The sequence below is a fragment of the Diceros bicornis genome, chromosome 34, assembly GCF_020826845.1.
Source record: "Diceros bicornis minor isolate mBicDic1 chromosome 34, mDicBic1.mat.cur, whole genome shotgun sequence".
In the NCBI taxonomy this organism is placed as follows: Eukaryota; Metazoa; Chordata; class Mammalia; order Perissodactyla; family Rhinocerotidae; genus Diceros; species Diceros bicornis.
This window is the reverse complement of record NC_080773.1, coordinates 10429866-10454436: the sequence shown is the minus strand read 5'-3', so window position 1 is coordinate 10454436 and position 24571 is coordinate 10429866. Positions and strand designations below refer to the sequence as shown.

At 40.1% G+C, this 24571-nt stretch overlaps 1 protein-coding gene across 4 annotated transcripts in view; it reads left to right on the top strand.

Annotated features, from left to right (window-relative positions):
* GARRE1 (granule associated Rac and RHOG effector 1) overlaps positions 1-24571 on the top strand; it is a 79850-nt gene that overhangs the window by 12146 nt on the left and 43133 nt on the right. For 2 of the 4 annotated variants that reach the window (XM_058529123.1, XM_058529122.1), the window contains exon 2: positions 16458-17753. In XM_058529123.1, coding sequence (XP_058385106.1) covers positions 17259-17753 — 495 coding nt within the window. In that variant the 5' untranslated portion in view covers positions 16458-17258. Of the gene's footprint in view, positions 1-9779; positions 9915-16457; positions 17754-24571 lie in introns of those variants that run through there. The other 2 variants (XM_058529121.1, XM_058529120.1) reach the window with 2 other exon arrangements.

The window sequence follows — 24571 nt, the reverse complement described above, 5'->3', positions numbered from 1 at the left end:
CCATTAAATAAATACTGAGGGTGAACTAATCACTCAACAAATACCTGTGGAGTGTTTACAGTGTACTTAACGCTCTCGAATGTCTTGTCTCGAATGAGCGCAGTGATCTCTGGGTTGGAGGTGGCAGGGAAACACAGGAACTGGCAGTTGTGGTACAGTATGTTACAATACAGCAAAAATAATGCTAAGATGAGACTGAAAACAGAGTGTTGTGGTAGCACACAGTGGGGCTCCCAGCTCAGTCTTTGTCAAGGTGGCTTCCCGGAGGAGGTGATATCAATGTTAGACTTCCAGGAGTGGGAGTAAGCCAGGGGAGCTTTCCAGGCAGAGGGAACTGAACATGTAGATGGTGAGAGGGAAGATGGCACAAAGAATTGGGCAGTTTCGGGCAGAGTTTGGGGGGAAGAAAGTTGAGAAGAGTAGTGGAGAGCCATAATGTATCTTAAACAGGAGAGATGTGATAAAATTGACTTTAGAACAATCACACGGGAACCAGAGGGGAGCAGTTGAGGCATTTGGAAGATCACTCAGTAGGCTCCTCTGTAATTCAGGCAAGAGGTAAAGATGGTCTGACCTTTGGATTGGCACTGAAGATAGAGAGAAGGGAAGACTTGAGAGACATTAAGGAGGCAAGAAGGATATGACTAAATGATTAGTTGGATATAAAGGAGAGTGAGGAATAGAGGATAACTCCCAGGTTTCTGGCTTGTTCAGGTAGGTAGATGGTGATGCCATTCACCAGGACAGAGGAGGAACACTGAAGGACTGGGGAGAGTTGGTTTTGGACTTTTGATCTGGGGACGTGTCCAGTAGGCAGTTGAGTATTTAGAATCTGGAGCACAGGAGACAGATCTGGGCTAGAGAGATGGATTTAGGGATCCTCCCAGGGATAATCTGTTGATCCTAGAAAGACAGGGCACAGCATAGAGCTCTGAGGAACCACAGCACTTCAGGTCTGTCAGAGGAGGAGTGGCTCAAATAGGCAACTAAGAATAGCCAGAGGGGCAGGAGGAGAGCTAGGAGAACTAGCATCTTTTCATGTCAGCATCTATGGAGTTGCTTGACTCTTTTTGATATGATAACATATAAGGGGAGCCAAAAAAATAGAGTCCTAAGAAGAGAGAGAACAAAGAACTAAAACTTTCAGGCATTTTCTGTTGCCTGGATAGATATTTTGCATTCATGAATGTTGATAATAAAATTCTTCAAAGCATTTTTCTGGAGTGCATTTCTAAATATGGCTTGTGTCATTCTGAACTGACAAAAAACATGGAAATGGTTGGGCTTTGAACTTCATAGACAATAACTTCACTAATCTCCCTAAAGAATTTCCTGTAGTGTTTCCACATTATCAAGGGTGGATATTTAGATTTACATGGTTATAGACTGGAGAAGAGAGAAAATTTTATCTGTTTTTTCTCTGAAGAGAGAATTGTTTGTGGAGTGGTTCATCTTTTGTTTTATAACAGCTTTATTGAAATATACCTTACATACCATACAATTTACCCATTTAAAGTGTATAATTCAATGATTTTTAGTATATTCACAGAGTTATACAACCACCGCCACCACAATTTTAGAACATTTTCATCACTCTAAAAAGAAACCCTGTACCCATTAGTGGTCATTCCTCATTCTTCCCATCCAACCCAGCCCTAGGCAACCATTAATCTACTTTGTGTTTCAATGGATTTGCCTGTTCTGGACATTTCATATTAATGGAATCTTACAATATGTGGCCTTTTGTGTCTGGCTTCTTTCACTTAGCATAATGTTTTCAAGACTCATCCACGTTGTAGCATGTGACAGTACTTCATTCCTTTTTATGCCTGAATAATGTGATTCAATTGTATGGCTATACTGCATTTTGTTTATCTGTTCATCAGTTGATAGACATTTAGGTTGTCTCCACTTTTTTACTATTATGAATAATATTGCTCCAAACTTTCATATACAGGTTTTTGTGTAGACATATGTTTTTCATTTCTCATTTCTCTTGGGTGTATACATAGTTGTGGAATTGCTTGGTTATATGGTAATTCTAGGTTTAACCTTTTGAGGTACTGCCAGACTCTTTTCCAAAGTGTCTGCACCATTTTACATTCCCACTGGCAGTATATGAGGATTCTGATTTCTCCACATCCTTGCCAATGCTTGTTATTGTCTGTCTTTTTGATTATAGCCATCCTAGTGGTTGTGAAGCGGTATCTTGTGGTTTTGATTTACATTTCTCTGATAGCTAATGATATTGAGCATCTTTTCATGTGCTTGTTGACCATTTGTCTATTTCTTTGGACAAATATCTATTCAAGTCCTTTGCCCATTTTAAAATTGAATTGTTTGGTTTTTTATTTTTGACGTGTAGGAGTTCTTTATATGTTCTGGATATTAATCCTTTTCAGATACATGATTTACAAATATGTTCTTCCCTTCTGTGGGTTGCCTTTACACTCTTTTGATGTGTCCTTTTGATGTACAAAAGTTTTTTTTTTTTTTTTTAAGATTTTATTTATTTTATTTTTTCCCCCCAAAGCCCCAGTAGATAGTTGTATGTCACAGCTGCACATCCTTCTAGTTGCTGTATGTGGGACTCAGCCCCAGGATGGACGGAGAAGTGGTGCCTCGATGCGCACCCGGGATCCGAACCCGGGCCACCAGCATCGCAGTGCGCGCACTTAACCACCAAGCCACAGGGCCGGCCCTGATGTACAAAAGTTTTAATTTTGATGAAGTCCAATTTGTCTCTTTTTTCTTTTGTTGCCTGGCTTTTGGTGTCTTACCGAAGAAATCATTGCCAAGTCCAAACTCTTTAATTTTTATGTATTTGATGAATGTTGCTCCAGAAGAGTTACTCTTTTTGATGCTTAAATTGCCTCATTATTGGCCATTAATAAATCGTATTCTCCAGGTTGACTCTGGGTCCTTTTGAGGTGAGCTGGGTAGTCCTAGATAGATTCCCTGCTTTCTGGCCTAAGAAGAATTCTTGTTTGTTTCTGACCCCAGATCTAGAATCAGCCATTTCTATAAGGAGCTCTGATTCTTTTTGGTGGGAAATAGTACTGGGGGCGTTCATTGCAACTGAGATGTGAATTCTTTTAGGTCTTTTCAGTAAATTAAATATGTACTTTTTGGAAAGAAAAAAGATAAATCATGATTACAGACTGATATGTCAAATTCAAATGAAAGAATAAAGAATTTTTATTTCTTTGAATTTTTATATTTGTGTCTTTTCTCGTTTGTTGACAAGTAACACCAAAGAGGTACAGTCAAAACAGTGTTTTAAATTCGAAATAATTCTTCTGTGTGGTTATTGTGGTTATTGACAGAAACTTGTTAAATAGTTTAGGTTCATTTGTCTGTTTTTATTTTAGGGATTGTTTTCTTTTTGATTTACTTTTGTTTTTTAATTGTATAAAATATTTACATGGTTCTAATGATAAAACTAGAAAGCAAGGTAGACTGAGAGAAGTATGGCGTCCTCCCTTGCCTTTGTTCTTCTCTGTACTTCATAGGTAAACATTTTTATTGGCTTTTGGTTTATTCTTCCATTGCTTGTTTTAAAAAATTTAATAAGCAAGTGTGTGTGTGTGTGTGTGTGTGTGTGTGTGTGTGTGTGTTGTGTATCCCCTACATGCTACTCCACTCCTTATTTTATTTCTTTGATTTTTCTCTTGGCGATCATATTTCTTCCAAGAATTCTTTCTTGATTTCTGCTTCCTTTATGATTTGCTTGCTTTTGTTTTAAGGATCTATTATCTTCTCAAATCTCTCTGAGGTTATCAGTTAGAATTTCTCTTCTGGTGTTTTTATGGAACCTAAAATATATGTTTCTTCTGGGGTCTGATCTGCTTTTTATTGTAGTTGTCCTTTTTTGTCCTCTTGGTTTTCTCTCACTTATCAATCCTTATCAATGAAGAACTGGGTTGATTACATAGGTAATGGATAAGAGCTTCCTGTTTTTCCAACAGTCCTCTTGCTTTAAGAGGAGTTGGCTGATTCAGTGACCAGGAGTGAGAAGTATGGAGGAGATCAGGTTAATGAACCTATTTCCCACTCCTGATTTCTGTACCTGCTGACTCAAAGCTGGGCATTTATCCAGCTCCTCCAGGAAAAAGGGCTCTGCCTCTCTGCCTGCCTTGGGCTCTGCATGTTCTGGGAAGTGTCCAGCTCTGCTCTGGTCTCTCTTCTCACACAGTTTCCTCTGCTTTCTCTCCATCTTCTAGAAAGTGGCCAGCATTTAAATAGACTGTCGCTCAGCCCTTCCATTGCTATTATGCTGTGATTCCCTTGTGAACGTCTTTACTGTTATGTCATTGGGATTTGGGGGTGGTGGGGAGGTGAGTACATGGGCCTATTTAGTTAGCGTGCCATCTTAAAATGAAGCTACTTTGTGCCATACTATTGCTGACAACAGTAATTGTTTCACTCCATTTTCTTTGTTCGCTTAGTGACTGAAATGGATTTAAAATTGTTCTCTGTGTTCATAAATCATAGATATTCCATCACTAAAACATGCGATGCTGCCTGCCCTAGGATACTTAGATATCTACTCAGTTCAGGGATTGGGTGACTTTTCCAGACCTTTCTTGTTTGTCAGTAACTTTTTTCCAGACAAGCAGAGATAACAAGGCCTGCTTACTTTCACTTATTGTGTGCAAATGATAATGATAACAAGATCGTCAAACATTTAGTACTTAATATGTGCCAGACATTATTCTATATGCTGTATATGTATAAACTCATTTAACTCAATGACGTAGTTACTGTTATTATCCCATTTTACAGCCGATGAAACTGAACACAGAGAGGTTAAAGAACTTGCCCAAGGTCTCATAGCTGGAAAGTGGCAGAGCCAGGATCTTACCCAGTTAGTTGGCCTCCAAGGCCACCCTCTTATCTACTGCGTTCTCTAAAGGAAAGCTCTTGAGGTTTCTCAGGATGACCACTTTTTATATCTTATCAGTTATGGGTATAAGAAAACTCTTTTATACTTAACTTTTGTCTAGTTTCAGGTATGTTCTTTGTTATTGTTTGAAATGGAAATTGCTGATGACTTTGATCGCAGAAAGGAATATTTTAAATGATGTAATGAGGTCTGAGTTCAATTTTAATCTATTGAGAACTTTTAAAATTATTGTAGTGTTGAAAAGATGTGACTTATCCACTAAAATGTCCTTTTCTGCTATGTGTTTGAGACTCTTGGGCAGCATTAAAACTTATGAATACAGTACTTAAATCTTATAAGTCTTGGCTACAAACTAACTTCTGAGGTCTTTCACAATGCATATTTATTTCCATGTAGCATGAATAGTGGATTCATAAATGGTGGACATTTTCCCAGTGAAAATTCTTTTTAAGAAAGTACAGAAATGTCCTTAAATGGATTGAACATATTTTAGCCCTCCAGGCGGATAAATATGGGGGGAAAGCATTCAAAAAATAGTAAGACAAGCATTGAGAAGAATTTTATTAAAAAAAAGAAAAAGGGGGATATATCCAAGTGCTTGTATACATTTGTGTGCATTTTTAACTTTTTATTACAGAAATATTCAGTCATATACAACAGTAGAGCAAATGATATGATGAACCTCATGTACCCATCACCCAGCTTCCAGCAGTATTTTGTCAGAGGTGTTATGATCACTGCCATGAAGACGACTCCTTAGATGGGTGTCACCACCTTCACTGCATATTATTTCTTGGCAAAATCCCATTTGAAAATGATAGAACTTGAATGGTATTTCAATTCCATGATTTCCTTGAATTCAACATTGTCTAGTTTTGATTACAGCAAAGAACAGCACAGGAACACCAGATCTATTAAGAATAAGTAAAAAAAAAAAAAACAGTTTTATTTTCTTAAGGGGCTTATTTTCTTAGGAACACCAGGCTTAACTGTGAGAATAAGTGGTCTTGTTAGAAGCAATTATGATATAAACAGAAGTTTTCATTGATTGTCCAACCAGCCCCTGAGTTCTCAAAAATAGAGTCATTTATCACATTGTGGGCGGTGGGGGTCCCTTTCTGGATTCTTGAACGAATAGGAATATTGGTGAGATAACTGAGTTGTGTTAAGTGGGTTTATATTGTCAGCCTCTTCAGGTGTCCATGATCAGGTGTTTTCATCCTTGTGGCTTTCAGCAGGTTTTCAGCTGACCAATTTGGTTCTCAAATTATAGCATGCATCAGAATCACCTGGGGATCTTGTGAAAAATGCGTATTCTCTGCTCATACCCCAAAGATTGATCGTTAGATTTGGCTTGTACCCAGGAATCAGCATTTTAATAGTCATTCCATTAAGAGTGGTATTCTTTTTCCAGTGTCAGGGAAGGAAGTCCTTAAGCCATGATTGGTTTTCATTGGCTTCTTCTTTCTTTTCACCCTAGTCTTAGTAAGGTTAATGTTAATAGGCATCTTGTGAAAAAATTGCTTAAAAAAATTCCATTCTTAATAACATGTTCAGTGGGTGTTATGACTGCCCCCTCTACACTGATATGACCTATAGACAGATTTATACTAATACAGGTGTACCTTTGGTCCTGGGCAATTCAATTCTGATGTTCATGGTCTGAGGACCACACCTTGAGAATATAGATGCATAGGTAGTGAGTGGTGTGAGTGCAAAGGATCCCATGTATATTTCTCTTTGATTCCCTTGAATGCTTTAGCCTGAGCCTTAGACCTCCCCTGCTTGGTTACCTGCTGGACCAGCAGTAGATGCAGGAATGAAGTTCAGTTTCCATGAAGTCACCTGTTGCTTCCAGCTCTTTGTAGCCTTCCTCTGTGGGAAAGGGAAGTACAGGAGTGTGGAGGGCAGGTGGTTCTTCGCCTGGGGCTCCAATTCCAAAACTAAATGGAAACTTTGGTGTTTTGGATACGTGTTTGACTAAGGAGTGTTCTTTCATCAATTTCTCAAGGAATCTGTGACCTTTCTCTCCCCACCACCTTCCACTCCCACGCTCTGCATACATACACACTACAAAGAATCATGTCATAGAGCAGCCTATGAGAATCACCTGGCCTCTGGAAAGCAACTGTGAGGACTCTGCGTTATAAAACAGCCTCTCCTGTGTGGAATCAGAATTGCTTTCAACATCTGATGGGAACGACGCAACACACAGCTGGACTGGGTGGACAGCTGTGGCTGACTGTAATGCTTACCCAGTATTCCATGTGTTTCCCAGCCTGTCTGGTAGTTACATTGGCACCATGTGACTAATTCTGGCCAAAGGGCTGTGATGGGAAGTGTCACTTCCAGTAGGAAGTGTGTCACTTCCAGTAGGAAGTAGTAAAGTGTAGGTATAAGGTGCTTTTTTTGTGCTAAGATGACTGTGGAAGATACAAGTTCCGATGATGTCCGTACAAGTTGAAGAAGGGCCGCCAGACCCTCACTGAACTTTATGTTAGCAAGAAATAAATCTTTTTAGGCCACTAGTTTCAGGATTTGTTACTGCAGCGTAGCTTAATCTATCTACCGGTCTAGATAGTTCGGAACAGAACATTTATGTATGTGTTTGGAGTTCTGAAAGTCAAGATACCCGAATTTGATGCTGGCATTATGTGGTCTAGTGCAAGACATTTGGTATCCTGGGATTTTTTTGCCCTTCATCTATAAATCAAAGGGCTTAAATTAGATGATCTTTAAGGGCGTTTTTGGCACTCACATTTCCAGATTCTGGATAGCAGCATTTAAATACAGATTTTTAATTGACGTATGAAAAGGAGACTAAATCTGGCATTAAAGTTATTCTCTGAGAAACTTAATTTTTATTATGTACCTTTTGTTGTTAAATGAGAAGTTACAAAAGGAAAATGGCAATGAAAGATGAAATAATTTTTTAAAAATTCATGTACCATTTGTGTGGTTTTTTTTTTTTACTGGGTTTTTTTTTTAATTTTTTTTGTGTGTGAGAAATATTAGCCCTGAGCTAGCATCTGCCAGTCTTCCTCTTTTTGCTGAGGAAGACTGGCCCTGGGCTAACATCTGTGCCCATCTTCCTCCACTTTATATGGGATGCCGCCACAGGCATGGCCTGACAAACGGTGCATCATCGGTGCACGCCCGGGATCCAAACCCTGGGCCGCCGCAGCGGAGTGCGCACACTAAACTGCTACGGCACCAGGCCAGCCCCTATTTGTGTTTTAGTATATTCAGAGTTGTGCAACCATCACCACTATCTAACTTCAGAACCTTGTCATCATCCCAAAAAGAAACCCTGTACCAATTAGCAGTGACTCCTCATTCCACAGATCTACTTTCTGTTGCTATGGATTTGCCTGTTCTGAACATTTCGTATCAATAGGATCATATAATTTGTGGCTTCTTGTGTCTGACTTTTTTCATTTAGCACAATGTTTTCAAGGTTCATTCATGTTTTAGCATGTATCAATGCTTCATTCCTTTATATGTGTATACTATATATACAATATTCCACTGTATAGCTCTACCACATTTTGTTTATTCATTCATCAGTTGATAGACATTCAGGTTGTTTCTTTCTTTCTTTCTTTCTTTCTTTTTTTTTTGTGAGGAAGATCAGCCCTGAGCTAACATCCATGCCAATCCTCCTCTTTTAGCTGAGGAAGACTGGCCCTGGGCTAACATCTGTGCCGATCTTCCTCTACTTTATATGGGATGCCGCCATAGCATGGCCTGACAAACAGTTTGTCGGTGCACGCCTGGGATCTGAACCGGGCTGCCAGCAGCGGAGCACGTGCACTTAACTGCTGTGCCACGGGGCCAGCCCCTCGTGTTGTTTCTGTTTTTGGCTATTATGAATAATGCTGCCATGAACGTTTATGTACAGGTTTTTGTGTGGACATGTTTTTTTCTTTTTTTAATCTTTTTTTTTGTGAGGGAGATCAGCCCTGAGCTAACATCTCTGCTAATCGTCCTCTTTTTTGCTGAGGAAGACCGGCTCTGAGCTAACATCTATTGCCAGTCCTCCTCCTTTTTTTCTTCCCCAAAGCCCCAGTAGACAGTTGCATGTCATAGTTGCACATCCTTCTAGTTGCTGTATGTGGGACGCGGCCTCAGCATGGGTGGAGAAGCGGTGAGTTGGTGTGTGCCCAGGATCTGAACCCGGGCCGCCAGTAGCGGAGTGCGCGCACTTAACCGCTAAGCCACCGGGCCAGCCCCTGGACATATATTTTTTATTTCTCTTGGGTATACGTATAGGAGTAGAATTGCTGGGTCATGTGATAATGCTATATTTAACATATTGAGGAACTTCCAAACTGTTTTCCAAAGTGCTATCCAATTTTACAATCTTACTAGCGATGTATGAAGGTTCCAGTTGCTCCACATTCTCACCAATGCTTGTTATTGTTTGTCTTTCTGATTGAAGTAATCGTCTTTGATGAAGCAGCTATGTGCAAACCAAATAGTGGAGAGATTTTAATGTATATTTTAGTTCGTTAAGTTGTTCTTTAAGCAGTTGTAACATCCATTGGCATTTTTATAAAAATTTTCACTGTGAGTTTAGCACTAAAATAAAAAGTTTAATGACTAATAACACAATTTCTCAATGTGTTTAGCTTTTAGAAAATTTATTTTTTATTTTCAAAATAATGCATTCTAGAAGGGGGAAAAAAAGGAGTAAATGATCCACCAGATGTAATTATTCTTTTAAAGCAGGAATTTGTCTTTATAAATTATATACTTCTAAATTGTCAGTTGGACTGTACCTTGAATATATAGGCTTGAGCCTTTAAAACTTGTAATGATATCCTCAAAGTTCATGCATAATGAAATTGTTGAAATATTAGATTAAATATACTCAGTGTTCACTTAAAGGAACTTCTGTGTATCTTTTAATATATTCAGTAATCCTCTGATTATTTGTTTCACAGGTTGATATTTTTGTATATTAGATTTTTGAGAAGAGGAGTACTCCCTTATGTTGGGAATACAAGTATTTCAAGTAGTGTTATATATAGTCAATCCTCATGATTCTCAGATTCTGTATTTGTGGATTGGCTTACTGGCTAAAATTTATTTGTAACAAAATTAATACTTGTGGAGATTTTGTGGTGATTTGTGGACATGTGCAGAGTGGCAAAAAATTTGAATTGCCCAACGTGCACACCCCCATCTGAGGTTAAACAAGGTGATGCTTTGCCTTCATGTTTCAGCTCTCAGACTGTAAACAAGCATCCTTTTCATAGTCTATTTAGTGCCACGTTTTTTGCAGTTTTATGCTTTTTGTTGGCAATTTCACTGTTTAAATGGCTCCTAAGCTTGGTGCTGAAGTGCTGTTTAGTGTTGCTAAGCCCAAGAAGGCTGTGATGTGCCTTACAGAGAAAATACATGTGTTAGATAAGCTTCATTCAGGCATGGGTTATATTGCTGTGGGCTGTGATTTCAATGTTAATGAATCAACAATCTATAGTAAATAAGATATATTAAATAAGACAGAAACACACATAACCATAAAACAAGGTTATGTTTGATTGGTTGATGAAAATGTTTTGACCAGAGGCTCACAGGGATTTAACTCTGTAAGTCTTCCAGGAGTACTGATTCAGTATTTGCTAATTCAGTGTTTATGGCAACTTTATATAACTACCTGTAAATAATGAGAATCAGCTGTGCATGAGGAGTTGCTTCTTCCTGTCTTGCTACTGTCAAGATTCTCTCTTCGTCTTTTGCCTTAGGCAATTTGATTATAATGTGTCTATATGGATTTCCTTGAGTTTATCTTACTTGGAGTTTGTTGAGCTTCATGGGTGTATAGATTCATATTTTTCATCAAATTTGAGAAATTTTTGGCCATTATTTCTTCAAATATTCTTTCTATGTCTTTCTCTTTCCCCTCTGCTTCTGGGAATCTCATTATATGATGCTGGTGTGCTTGATGGTATCCCACAGATTTCTGTGGCTCTTTTCTTTTTTCTTCGTTCTTTTTTCTTTCTGTTCCCAGACTGGATAATCTCAGTTGATTTATCTTCAGGTTCACTGATTCCTGCTCAAATGTGCTGTTGAGCCTCTTAGTATATTTTTTTGTGTCAGTTATTGTATTTTTAAACTCCAGAATTTCTATTTGGTTCTGTTTTTTTAAATATAATTTCTATCTTTTATTAGTATTCTGTATTTGCTGAGACATCATTCTCATATTTCCCTTTAGTTCTTTAGATATGGTTTCCTTTAGTTCTTGAAACACATTTAAGATAGCTGATTTTAAGTCTTTGTCTAGTAAATCTAACATCCACGTTTCCTCAGGAATTGTTTCTGTTTTTTGGGTTTTTTCCCCCTTGTGGATGGGCCATACTTTTTTGTTTCTTTACATGTCTGGTAAATTTTAATTGAAAACTGAACATTTTAACTGATATAATGTGACAACTGTGGAAATCAGATTCTCTCCCCTCTTCAAGTGAGTTCCAAGTCAGGTCAAACAGAGACGCTTGCACGTGGCATCTTCCAGGTATCTGACTTCCAGATAGGTCAAATAATGATCATTTCCTGGGAATGAAACTCTGCAGGAGCTCTAGCCCAGTTCTGCTCCCTCCAGTGGCTGCCTGCCATTTGGTTTTCCCTGCAAATGCAGCTCTTAGTTTTTAAGGCTACCATAGAGAGCAGGGAATGGAGCTAGGTCAAGTTAAGATGCTACAAAGCTCATTCTTCTTACTGAGATTCAGCCATTTCTCTTGAATAAATGCATCCCAGTTTGCAGCAAGCTTGTTAATTTCTAGAGTTTTGAAAAAGTTGATTCTGAGCATTTTTGCCAGTTTTGTTACTGTTTTTATGGAGGAGAAAATTTTTGGAGGTCCTTACTCTGTCATTTTTGATAACATCACTCCCCTCCTCCTACTTTTTAGGTTTTTATTTTCATAAATCTGTGGCTCTCTCTTTTTTTTTTCTTCCTCTTTTTGCTGAGGAAGACTCACTGTGAGCTAACATCTATTGCCAATCTTCCTCTATTTTGTGTGTGAGCCGCCGTCACAGCACGCCCACCGACAAATGGCGTGGGTCCGAACCTGGGCTGCCAAAGCAGAGTGTGCCAAACTTAACCACTAGGCCACTGGGGCTGGCCCTGTTGCTCTCTTCTTGATAGTGAAATTGTAGTTTGCACTAGGTCTGAATCTTTTTTTTTTTTGACATTAAAAATGAATAATGAGTTTATTATTTTTTTTATTGAGGTCATAATTGTTTATAACTGTGAAATTTCAGGTGTACATTATTATTTATCAGTTCCTGTATAGACTGCATCATGCTCACCACCAATAGTCTAATTTGTATCCGTCACTGTATATATGTGCCCCTTTACCCTTTTTGCCCAACCCCCAACCCCTTTACCCCCTGGTAACCACTAATCTGTTCTCTTTGTCCGTGTGTTTGTTTATCTTCCACATATGAGTGAAATCATATGGTGTTTGTCATTCTCTGTCTGGCTTATTTCGCTTAACATAATACCCTCAAGGTCCATCCATGTTATTGCAAATGGGCAATTTTGTCTTTTTTTATGGCTGAGTAGTGTTCCATTGTGTGTGTGTTGTGTGTGTGTGTGTGTGTGTGTGTGTGTGTGTATATACCATGTCTTCTTTATCCATTCATCAGTTGACAGGCACTTGGGTTGCTTCCATATCTTGGCTGTTGTGAATAATGCTGCAGTGAACAGAGGGGTGCATAAGTCTCTCTGAATTGTTGATTTCAAGTTCTTTGGATAAATGCCCAGTAGTGGGATAGCTGGATCATATGGTATTTCTTTTTTTAACTTTTTGAGAAATCTCCATACTGTTTTCCATAGTGGCTGCACGAGTTTGCATTCCCACTAGCGGTATATGAGGCTGCCCTTTTCTCCACATCGTCTCCAACATTTGTTATTTTTTTGTCTTGGTAATTGTAGCCATTCTGACAGGTGTAAGGTGATAGATGTCTCATTGTAGTTTTGATTTGCAGTTCCCTAATAATTAGTGATGTTGAACATCTTTTCATGTGCCTGTTGGCCATCTGTAGGTCTGAATCTTAAAGCTTGCTAAGGCTTTTCATTTAAGACTTTTTCTTCACCCTAAGTTAGTCGTGTAAGCACATATATTTCAGAGTAGTGCAGTGCACATATTCTTGGCCCCACTGGTTTGTTGTAAAGGAGGAAGGAGGTTTGAGACCAACCATTTGGTAGTCTCTGTTGTATTGCCTTCTAGGTTTCCTCTCCCCTATACTGTTCCACTTGGAATAAGCTTCCTTACCCAAGCTTCCCTCCTTTCTGTGCTAGTTAACTCTTTGTTTCTCCCTTTAATTTGTTCCTGAAGTCAGGAAACTTGACTACACATGGGAAAGTCCACAAGTTATAGTAACAATGCTTGATTTATTATCTCCAAGTAAATACTCAGGTAATCACCACCCTGGTTAGTCACTAGCCACCCACAGAGCTGAAGATCTACCCAGTTACCAGTGGGTCATTTTTCAGATGTAGCATATCAGACCTTTGTTCATCTATTCTAAACAGACATTTCTGGAGGCCAGTAGTATATATTTTTCCCTATTTCTCTCTTTTTATTGATGTATAATTTACATACGATAAAATTCACCGTTTTAAAGTGTGAAATTCATTGGGTTTTAGTATATTAATAAAATTGTGCACGCATCACCACCATCTGATTCCATAACATCTTCATCACCCCAAAAAGAAACTCAGTATTAATTAACAGTCACTCCGCATTCACTTCCTCTCATCTCCTGGCAACCACTAATCTACTTTTTTGTGTCTTTATTTGCCTTATCTGGATGTTTCATGTCAATGGAATCTCACATTACAGGACCTTCTGTGTCTGGCTTCTTTAACTTACCATAATGTGTTGTTGTTGTTGTTGTTGTTTTTTGTGAGGAAGATCAGCCCTGAGCTAACATCCCTGCTAATCCTCCTCTTTTTGCTGAGGAAGACTGGCTGTGAGCTAACATCTATTGCCAATCCTCCTCCTTTTCTTCCCCAAAGCTCCAGTAGATAGTTGTGTGTCATAGTTGCACATCCTTCTAGTTGCTGTATGTGGCACACAGCCTCAGCATGGCTGGAGAAGTGGTGCGTCGGTGCATGCCTGGGATCCGAACCCAGGCCCCCAGTAGCGGAGCGCGCGCACTTAACCGCTAAGCCACGGGGCCGGCCCTGTTGCTTCTACTTTAGATGTCATGTCTAAGAAACCATATCCTAATCCAAGTTCACAAAGATTCACACCTATGTTTTTTCCTAAGAGTTTTATAGTTTTAGTTGTTAGCATTTAGGTCTTTGATCCATTTTGAATTAATTTTTGTATATGGTATAAGATAGGGGTCCATTTTCATTCTTTTGCATATGGATTTCTCATTGTCCCAGCACCATTTATTGAAAAGACTGTTCTTTCCTAACTGAGTAGTTTAGGCACTGTTGTCTAAAATCAGTTGACCATAGATGTATGGGTTTGTTCTAAACTCTTAATTCTTTTCCTCAATATCTGTGTCTTTCTTTTTGCCAGTATTCCACTGTCTTGATTACTGTTAACTTTATAGTACGTTTTCAAATCAGAAAGTGTGAGTCCTCCAACATTTTTTTAATATACGTTTTGGCCATCTTGGGTCCCTTGCATTTCCATATGAATTTTAGGATCAGTTTGCCCATTTCTATAAAAAGGGTAGTTTGAATTTTGATAGTGATTGTATTGAAATTGTAAATGAATTTGGTGAGGTAGTATATTTTTAAACATTACAAGTTTCATTCACTTAAACTTTGGAAGCATGTAAAGTGAAAAAAAGTTTAATGTTTATGATGCTTTTTAACAAATTAGTTAAGTATATGAGTCTTACTTGGCCTTCTAGGAACACCTGGCAGGGGAATGGGGGTGGACTCTCAGAGCCAGAGGCACCAGTGTGCGACACAGAGCAAAGAAAATTCGCCCCTCAGGGCTGCTCAAGACACTCACTGTGGCCAACTCAGGGGATGGTTTTCCTTCACAGACCACACAGTTTCTATGTGAACAGCCTTCCCTCCTTCAGCACTCCTGTTGCGTGCTTCTTTTGTACATCGGAATTTGTAAAGCCACGTTGATTATAATGGAGCACCTGGGTCGGGATAGATATGATTGCCTTGTTGTCATTAATTTGAAAAAAGAACATTTGGGAACAGATTTCTTACAAGTAGCCGTTTGATATGTTGTTTTTTGAAAAGTTTATGAGAATTTTTTTGAGAGTCAAGACTCTCTTGAACACAGAGCTACAAATGGTGGCCAATTTAGTTGAATTTATATGCTAGCTAGGTTAAGTTTGCTACACTTTCAGAGTATGTGTTGTATCTACAGCACTTTTCTCATCTCTTGCTCTTGTAACCTACTTACCTTCCTGGTTTCCCCATGCAATCGTAGAACCATAAAGGAGGCATGGTAATTGGCCATGATGAGTGACAAAGTATGGCTTTTATTTATTTTTATCTACAGAAAAAGGAAAATGGAAAGAAAGAAAGAAAACCTAGTTATCAATAAGTAGACTAAACTATATTCAGACATCATGTAGATTGAAGTTTAATGTAGACTAAATACAACACTCAGTAAAATATATTTGAACTATTATGTTTGGGAGAACAGATAGTTCAGGCAAGTGTGAACCCTGTTGTTAGCTATGTGAGAAGAATCACATTACTCCACTGTTGTAGATATCAGAAACTACAACCAGAGATGTCCAGACATTGCTGTTTGAACCTATCCAGAGCCAGGGGTTCTACAGAAGCTACCCCAGGGTGTAAGAACTGCCGGGCTTCCCTTTGAACATCCAGAGGGGAAATTGGTACCCAGGTGAGGATGAGAAAAATCCTGTCTGCAAACCTCATGCCAGCCACTCCCCTCTCCAGGCTCTTTCTGTATGCTGCACCTCAGCTCATCTGGGTATCCTGAACAGACCCTAAGGCACCCTGCTCAGGGCCTTTGCTGTAGTGGCCTTTTTTACCCGGTGAGCCATACCTATCCCTTTTGCACTTGTCAGAACGTATCCAGCAATTAAGGCCTACTTCTGAGTAACATTTTCTTCATGACAGCCATCCTGATTTCTCTCAGTCTTTGCTCATCACTCCCATTTCCAGTCTCCCGTAAAGTTTTGTGAGTGCTGTACTTGTCAACAGCCCTCACCATAATCTGGGTACTCTTCTGATCCTCTTGTGGATTTGTGGGCTCTTTGAGAGGAAACAAGTGAATACGGAACACAAATACGAATCCAGGCCCTGTTCAACATGTCACTTGTTAGCTTCAGCTGCGAAGTGGTTAGTGTGGAATCAAACTTATTTTGTTGTGTTATTTTTGTACTACAATTTGAGGAATTTTCCAACAGTCATCTTGTCATAGTTCAACTCTCACTGTTGTACCTGCTTTTATAAAGTTATAATATGATTTCTTATTCATTTGTAGCCCACCTTTGTGGATAATAGCATTTCAGGAGTTAATGTTCCAGAATTACTCATTGTCCTGTAACTTTCCTGACTTTATCTCATTTTTCCCCCTTACAGGAAATGACTTAGAGGCCTTACAAATACATCTGTGCATTCTTGCTTCAGACGTTACAATTGAGGGCCAGCGCAGTCTGGAAGCACCTCTTATTAATGTTACAAGGAAGCCACTACCTCAACAAACAAAAGGAAAGGAGGAGAAGACTTATAATAACAAATGCCATTTTTAAAAAAAAACTTGGTTTCAGAAAATACTAAAGGAAATTTGGAAATTTTTCACATTGAGAAGAAGCTTTACAGGTAAATGGATTTGGCAGGCAGGCTCTGTCAAAATTCTGCAGAGGTTTGATCTCCCTTCTTAAGGACTTAGTGTGAAGTAATTCTGTACTGCTTTTTAAATTGCTGTTGATCAGCTTGTGGGTTTTTGGGTTCTAACTTTTCTGGTATATTAAAGATACATTATATTACATTATATTACATTTTTTAAAGTTAAGTTATTTTTCTGCGATTGTAAATACACGTATCAAAATATTCTTGCAAAGCAGTTATAAGTAAACATTTTTCTTAGCAAGCGTATCTTTTTATTAAGAGAGTGGAATGCTAACAGTTCTTATGCAGCATTTTGGAGACACTTTTTATTTTTTGTCAGAGGTCCTGCCTACACTGAAAATATTAATTATATAAACCTTTGTCCTTCTCACGTCTACATTGGATCACATGGTCATCTGCCTCATGGAAATGCCTTTTTTAAAACTTAGATTTGCAGAACTCCATTATTTTTATACCTAGCTACCATTTGGGGGAGAAAAAGAGTCAGAACCCTGACCCTCTCACGGTCACTGGGACACTTCGCCCTCCCGCATGTATTGCTGCAGTGCCCAGGACAGTAAAATGGACTATAAGCGGCGCTTCCTGCTTGGCGGGTCCAAGCAGAAGGTGCAGCAGCACCAGCAGTACCCGATGCCTGAACTGGGCCGAGCACTGAGTGCTCCCCTGGCATCCACGGCCACTACTGCCCCCCTGGGCAGTCTGACTGCTGCAGGCAGCTGCCACCATGCCATGCCCCACTCCACTCCCATTGCTGACATCCAGCAGGGCATCTCCAAGTACCTGGACGCCCTCAACGTCTTCTGCCGTGCCAGTACTTTCCTTACAGATCTCTTCAGCACTGTGTTCAGGAACTCGCACTACTCCAAGGCAGCCATGCAGCTCAAAGATGTGCAGGAGCACGTCATGGAAGCAGCTAGTCGGCTGACTTCAGCCATAAAGCCTGAGATCGCCAAGATGCTGATGGAACTTAGTGCTGGGGCTGCAAACTTTACAGATCAGAAGGAATTCAGTCTCCAGGACATTGAGGTAGAGTATCTTCTGTGTCATGCTTGGGTAGGAAAATGTATTCCAGAGGTAAGTGGGAATGTCGTCTTAGTTTTTTCCCAAATCACCGTAACGATGGTTTTCCTACTCTTTCTGTTGTTACTCTGTCCTTGTAAAAAATTTGTGTATGCCAGGTTATGAATTGCTTTCATTTCTTTTTATGTGTGTGTGAGGAAGATCAGCCCTGAGCTAACATCCATGCTAATCCTCCTCTTTTTGCTGAGGAAGACCGGCTCTGAGCTAACATCCATTGCCAATCCTCCTCCTTTTTTTTTCCCCAAAGCCCCAGTAGATAGTTGTATGTCATAGTTGCACATCCTTCTAGTTGCTGTATGTGGGACGCGGCCTCAGCATGGCCGGAGAAGCAGTGCGTTGGTGCACGCCCGGGATCCGAACCCAGGCCGCCAGTAGGAGAGTGCGCGCACTTAACCGCCAAGCCACGGGCCTGGCCTGAATTGCTTTCATTTCAAATTAAGTGGGTGAAAAGATTATTAAACAAACGAATCAGCCTCTGTTTTATGTTTTTAAAATTTTCAAATTAGAACTTAATTTCCAAATAACATACTCTTAAAAGTACATAACAGGGACTGAGAATTCTAAGTATGGTTATGAGCTTTATTTATGCATTGTCATTATATAGGACCAGTGGTTTAATGTAGAAAGTTCCACATATGTTTACAGGACAAACAATTTTTCAAGTTCTAAATTCACTGCCGTTCACATTTGGATGCATATGATTCTTTTTTTTTTTTTTTCTTTTCTTTTTCTTTCTTTCTTTCTTTCCCCCCAAAGCCCCAGTAGATAGTTGTATGTCATAGATGCATATCCTTCTAGTTGCTGTACATGGGACGCGACCTCAGTATGGCCAGAGAAGTGGTACGTCGGTGCGCGCCCCGGATCCGAACCCCGGGCCGCCAGCAGCAGAGCACGCGCACTTAACCACCAAGCCACGGGGCCGGCCCTGCATTTGATTCTTATTCAGTACATTTCTTAGGGTCTGTGATCATCAGAATGAAGCGTTCTCCTTCTTTCAGGGCTCTAGATTAGACTGTAAGATTAGAATGCAAATTTCATGCAGAGTAAAGATGACCTTTCTCCTTCCTTTGTTTAGGAAATGATTTATGATGGGGCCAGCCCGGTGGCATAGTGGTTAAGTCCGTGTGCTCCGCTTTAGCAGCCCGGGGTTCACAGGTTTGGATCCCAGGTGCGGACCCACGCACCCGTTATCAAGCCATGCTGTGGCAGGCATCCCACACATAAGGTAGAGGAAGATGGGCACGGATGTTAGCCCAGGGCTAATCTTCCTCAGCAAAAAAGAAAAAGAGGATTGGCAGCAGATGTTAGCTCAGGGCTAATCTTGCTCACCAAAAAATAATAATAATAATAAAAAAAGGAAAAGATTTATGAAACTGTGATCTGTTATATTAGTGTCACTGCTATATTTTTAAAATTATTTTTAGCTGCTCAGAGATTTCTTCTGAGTTTGATTTTTCCATGTGTGTAGGTTTCTGGGTGCTAGGAGGGAGAATGTCCCTTTCCCCATCCTGGGGCTGAATTTGATTTTAGGAAATCACCAGTCTTCTGAGCCAAATCTGATGATTGAGGTGGCTGAATAAGCTAACTTATATTGCTGTGGGTTTAAGGGAAAAAAAAAAAGAGGCTATTAAGTAATACAACTAATTTTTATTGTGTTTAAAAGTGATTTTGAAGGCATTTCCAAGAGGAATTTAGAACTATTTTTGAAAAGACACAGTATTCTTGGTGTAAATCAGGGATCATCAGACTTTCTGTAGAGGGCAAATAGTAAATTTTAGGTTTCATGGGCCACGTGGTCTCTGTCACATATTCTTCTTTTTTTTTTGTAACCCTTTAAAAAAATGTAAAAACAAGTTTTACCTTGTGGACCTGTCTGTAGGACTGGATTTGGCCCATGGGCCCATTTGCTGAACCTGCTAGTATAAATGTATAATAACCTCCTTGGGTCATTCTATTTTGAATCTATCCAAGTATATTTATAATTTCTGATTATTTCTATGATCACATTTTATATTCAGGGAAATTATCATTTTGAAGTGTTTTTAAAATGGTTTGTCAAAGTTTATTTTTAAAATTATACACGTAAAGCATACATAAAGCATGATTTTAAAAAATATACTTCTCAAAAGAAATTCAAGTGTTGAAGCTTAGAACTATTGCTTTACTCTCCTGTTGCATTCCTTTTCCCAAGAGGGACCACCGTTAACAGACTCGTCTGTGTGTATGCCACTCCAGACTACTGTCTGTACATGCACAGATACGTGTTTGTGCATTTACAGATGTACAGCTTTGGCTTTTGTCTGTTTTACCTAAAGAATCATGTCGTTCAGCCACCAGTGTGCCAAGCTGCCGCTTTGCAGAGATGTGGCCAGAGAGCAGTTAGGGACTCTGCCCTCTCTCAGAAAGTATTGAATGGTGTTAGACCCAGACTGTTAACAGCTGTCATCCTGTAATGACATAAGCACTTTCAGATTTATTAGAATTTCAGGCAAGAGTGGTTTGAAAAATAAGGCCAGAGGCTTTTATTTTAACCCAAACATTATTGAGCTCTTCTTCAGGCCAGGTCTCCAGGTGCTGGAGGAGACAGAGCTAGACCTGCATGGCCCTTTGCCCTCTGACCCTGCAGGGCAAGTGCCCTTGTTCCCCAGGTCAGGGGTCCCTTCTGCTTTCCTGGGACCAGCATGGACCACTTGAGCTGAGAAGGGGAAATATTTCTCATTGTGGTGGTTTGGAATTTTGACTTGGCTTTCGCCATTGAAATGCGATTAGGATAGCTGGAATACTACTGTGTTTTTGTACATAATGGGCTAAACAGGCTTTCAGAGGCTAGACTGGAAACTAAGTGCTGTTGATGGGTTTTAGAATCTCTGGGTGTATTCTAAGTTTCAGACAGCTGACTTATAAGTGAATTCTAAAATGTGATTGCCAAGTGTAGTCCTGCACACTTAACATTTTGGTTTTTCCACAAAACAGTATTTGTTGTTTCTGGAATTTATGTACTGCCATGGGCCAATAAGGGTCTCTCAGAATATTCACCAACTCAGATGGAATGGCTAGGCATTTGGGATTTTTTCCTGTTAGTCTTTTAGGGTTTTATCAGCAAGGCCCTGAGAGGCTCATTCCTGGGGAAAGAAGTCTGTGGCCTGATGTTGCTGAACTTGACTGGAAAGCCCTGAATTCGGTATTCAAATGATTGACCACTTTAATCTAAGACAAAGTACCGATTCCACTGTCCCACCCCTAAAGGAGGCCAAAGCATGCTTCTAATGCTCCCTTACTCACAGCCAGGTTGGAATAGGCTCGTTGATGAACAGATCCTGCTGCCTGTGTCTAGGAACTGCGGTTGCTGGCTGTGTGCTCTGGGGCGGGCAGGGTGTATGTGAGTCCTGTCCTGTCCTGTCCTGTCTCACTCTTCATGACTCTGCCCCTTAGCCCTGGCGGGTCACCCTCACAATCTCACTGTTAGAGAAGTGAGTTGTGACTTTGGTGTTTAAGTGCCTGTGACACTGTTTGTTATGGGGCATGGAATCAGAAGATCTAGGTTCAGAAAATGACTCTGCTTCTTACTGTTTGTATGCCCTTGAGCAAATCTAACATCTCTGATCCTCAGTTTGCCCATCTATAACATGGAATTACCACCCACCTTCCAGAGATCTTGTGAAGATCAAAAGTGATTACTGTGGGGGCCGGCCCCGTGGCTTAGCAGTTAAGTGCACGCAATCTGCTTCTGGTGGCCTGGGTTCGGATCCCGGGTGCGCACCGACGCACTGCTTGTCGGGCCATGCTGAGGCAGTGTCCCACATACAGCAACTAGGCAACTATAACATACAAGTATCTACTGGGGCTTTGGGGAGAAAAAGGGAAAAAAAACAAGGAGGATTGGCATGGATGTTAGTTCAGGGCTGATCTTTCTCAAAAAAAAAAAAAAAAAAGAAGTGATTAGTGTTTGTGAGACACCGTACCCAGTTAGTTGTCTTCATCATCATTTATTATTATTGCTTCTAACGTGGCTTGAAAGGTGCTGTTAGCCCTTTTCTGAAGTGCAGAGCATAATTATTGTCAAAACCAACATCACTGTGAAGTGTGCAGCAAGTTATTCTTCTAACTGGAACCCTTTTAGCTGGAAAGAGTTGCCCTTCCCAGAACACTTGCTCTGCTTATTTCTTTCCTCGTTCCTAAGGTAGGCACCTCTCTTTTCCCTCTGTGTTAGCTTCTCTTGGTGTGGTAAGGCAGCAGCAGTACTACCTGCCTGCTCAATGTAGGAACTGCCAGGACCTTTTTAGCATAAAAGCCCGAGGGGACTTCTTCTGCCTCTAGTCACTGCTGTATTTCCCTTTCACCTGGAATGGGGCACAGGAAAGGAGGGGGAGAGGGATGCCCACTGAATACACTTGCAGTAGCTAGGAACCTTTGGACAAGCCAATTGATAGTTTAGGTAGGATTTTCCCCCTCTAGATTTATAGAAAATGTATAGTTTATATTCTATATGAACTGGAATTTTGTCTAAAATGAGAAATATAATCTTAATCAAGTGCTTTGTGGAAATTCCTTTGTATAAGTTTCAAACTGTCAGTCCTGCCAAAATGTGAATTCAGGAAAAATATGGTTTCTCACGTTGAATTTGTTCTTTGTACAAAGCTTTGACATCCCACCCAAACGTTTTTTAGAGCTAGACCACACGGGACCTGCCATGTGTATCTTTTCTTTTTGAGTCTAGGAGCATCTCCACCAGTGGTTTTTGTGATTGTGTTAATTCCAATGTTCCTGTAAAATACCAGGCTAGCTGAATTGAGTGGCTGATTTCTCTTTGATTTTATCTACCTCAGTTTCATTTTTCCTAGAAATCTGTTTTCCTAGCTAAGGATCATTTGCAATTAAAACATGTAGTTCATATTAAAGAAGTATAGACAACCCTGTAACTTGGTTTTCTATTTATGAGAAAGTCACAAATGTCCACCTCTTTTTACAAACATTTATTACTTGTCTTAAGTAAAATTACCTTTTCAGTGCAAATGTAAATAAAAGAATCAGATTGACTTGTAATTCATGTGTTCATTCCACAAATATTAATTGCATACTTTATTTGTGCCAGGTACTGTTCCAGGCACAGAGAATACAGTAGAGAACAAGACAGAAATTCCTCCCTTCATATGAATAGAGGAGGGCTGCAGTCTTTGATAAGATGATTAGAAAAGGCATCACTGAGAACGTGACATTTGAGTAAAGACCCAAAGGAGATGAGAGAGTAAGCCCTGTTGATAACCAAGAAAAGAGGATTCCAGGCAGAGGGAACAGCCAGTGCAAAGTTCCTGAGGCAGGAGTGAACCTGAGTGTTTGAAGAGCAGTGAGGACCTATTGTGTCTGAAACAGTGAGCGAAAGGGAGAGTAGTAGGGGTGCGGACAGATAAGTAAAGAGGTCAGCCTCTGAGGGGAAGGCTAAGGGAGAGCAGCAGGACAGGATCTGGCATCCATGTGCAGTGAGCAGCCAGGCCACTTCTCCCCTTGACAGCTCCTGGGCTCTGGTCTCATGTTGGGGCCTCCAAGTTGGGAGGGCTTGACCCTCTGGGGAAGCCCAGGGCAGCTGCAGGGCTCCCAGGAGTTTTATGTCTTAACAGGACTATATTTTATGTCTTCTAGCATTTTTAGTGGCTTTCCAAGTATCATTGCCTTGTAAATGGGCAGGTAGACTTTAAATCAAATCTTTAACCTTGACTTTCAGTTTGATGCACTGACAACTGTCTTTTGTACACTCTGGGACTACCTGTGAATCGGTTTGAAATAATTTATTGGTGTGCACTGACTGACTCTTAAGGATCTTAATTCAGGCATATTGACATTTATTTTGGATAGATCTATGCCAAAAGTACTGTAGAGCAACAGTAATGGAAAATATTAGAAGCTGGTTTCAAAATATGATTTCATTAACCTTAATGGAATTAAATTTGCATACTGTTCCTTTTTTATTTTTTACCTAGAGGTAAAATTCAGTGTTACTTCTTTCTTGTTTTGACTAGTAGATCTTCCAAAACAGATTATGGAGTAAATATTTCCTAACTATAGGCCAAATGAAAATCCAAATTGCTGCTGTAAATCAGAAACTGAAGTTCACTTTATTTATTTAAAAAAAATTTTTTTTCACCCCAAAGCCCCAGTTGATAGTTGTATGTCATAGTTGCACAGCCTTCTAGCCGCTGTATATGGGACGTGGCCCCAGCATGACCGGAGAAGCTGCGCGTCAGTGCGCGCCCAGGATCCGAACCCAGGCCGCCAGCAGTGGAGCGCGCGCACTTAACTGCCAAGCCACGGGGCCGGCCCTGAAGTTCACTTTATAATAAGCTTGTGTAAAACCAGTTTTCAGGCTATTGCTAATTTCTAGTCACTCTTTTTGGCTTATTCTTGTATTGAGGTGAATTCTGTATTATTTAAATTGTCATCAGGGCCAGCCCCGTGGCTTATCGGTTAAGTGAGCGCGCTCCGCTGCTGGCGGCCCAGGTTCAGATCCCGGGTGCACACCGACGCACCGCTTCTCCGGCCATGCTGAGGCCGCGTCCCACATACAGCAACTAGAAGGATGTGCAGCTATGACATACAACTATCTACTGGGGCTTTGGGGGGAAAAAAAAAAACTAGGAGGATTGGCAATAGATGTTAGCTCAGAGCCAGTCTTCCTCAGCAAAAAGAGGAGGATTAGCATGGATGTTAGCTCAGGGCTGATCTTGCTCACACACAAAAAAATAAATACATAAATTGTCATCAGATTTCAG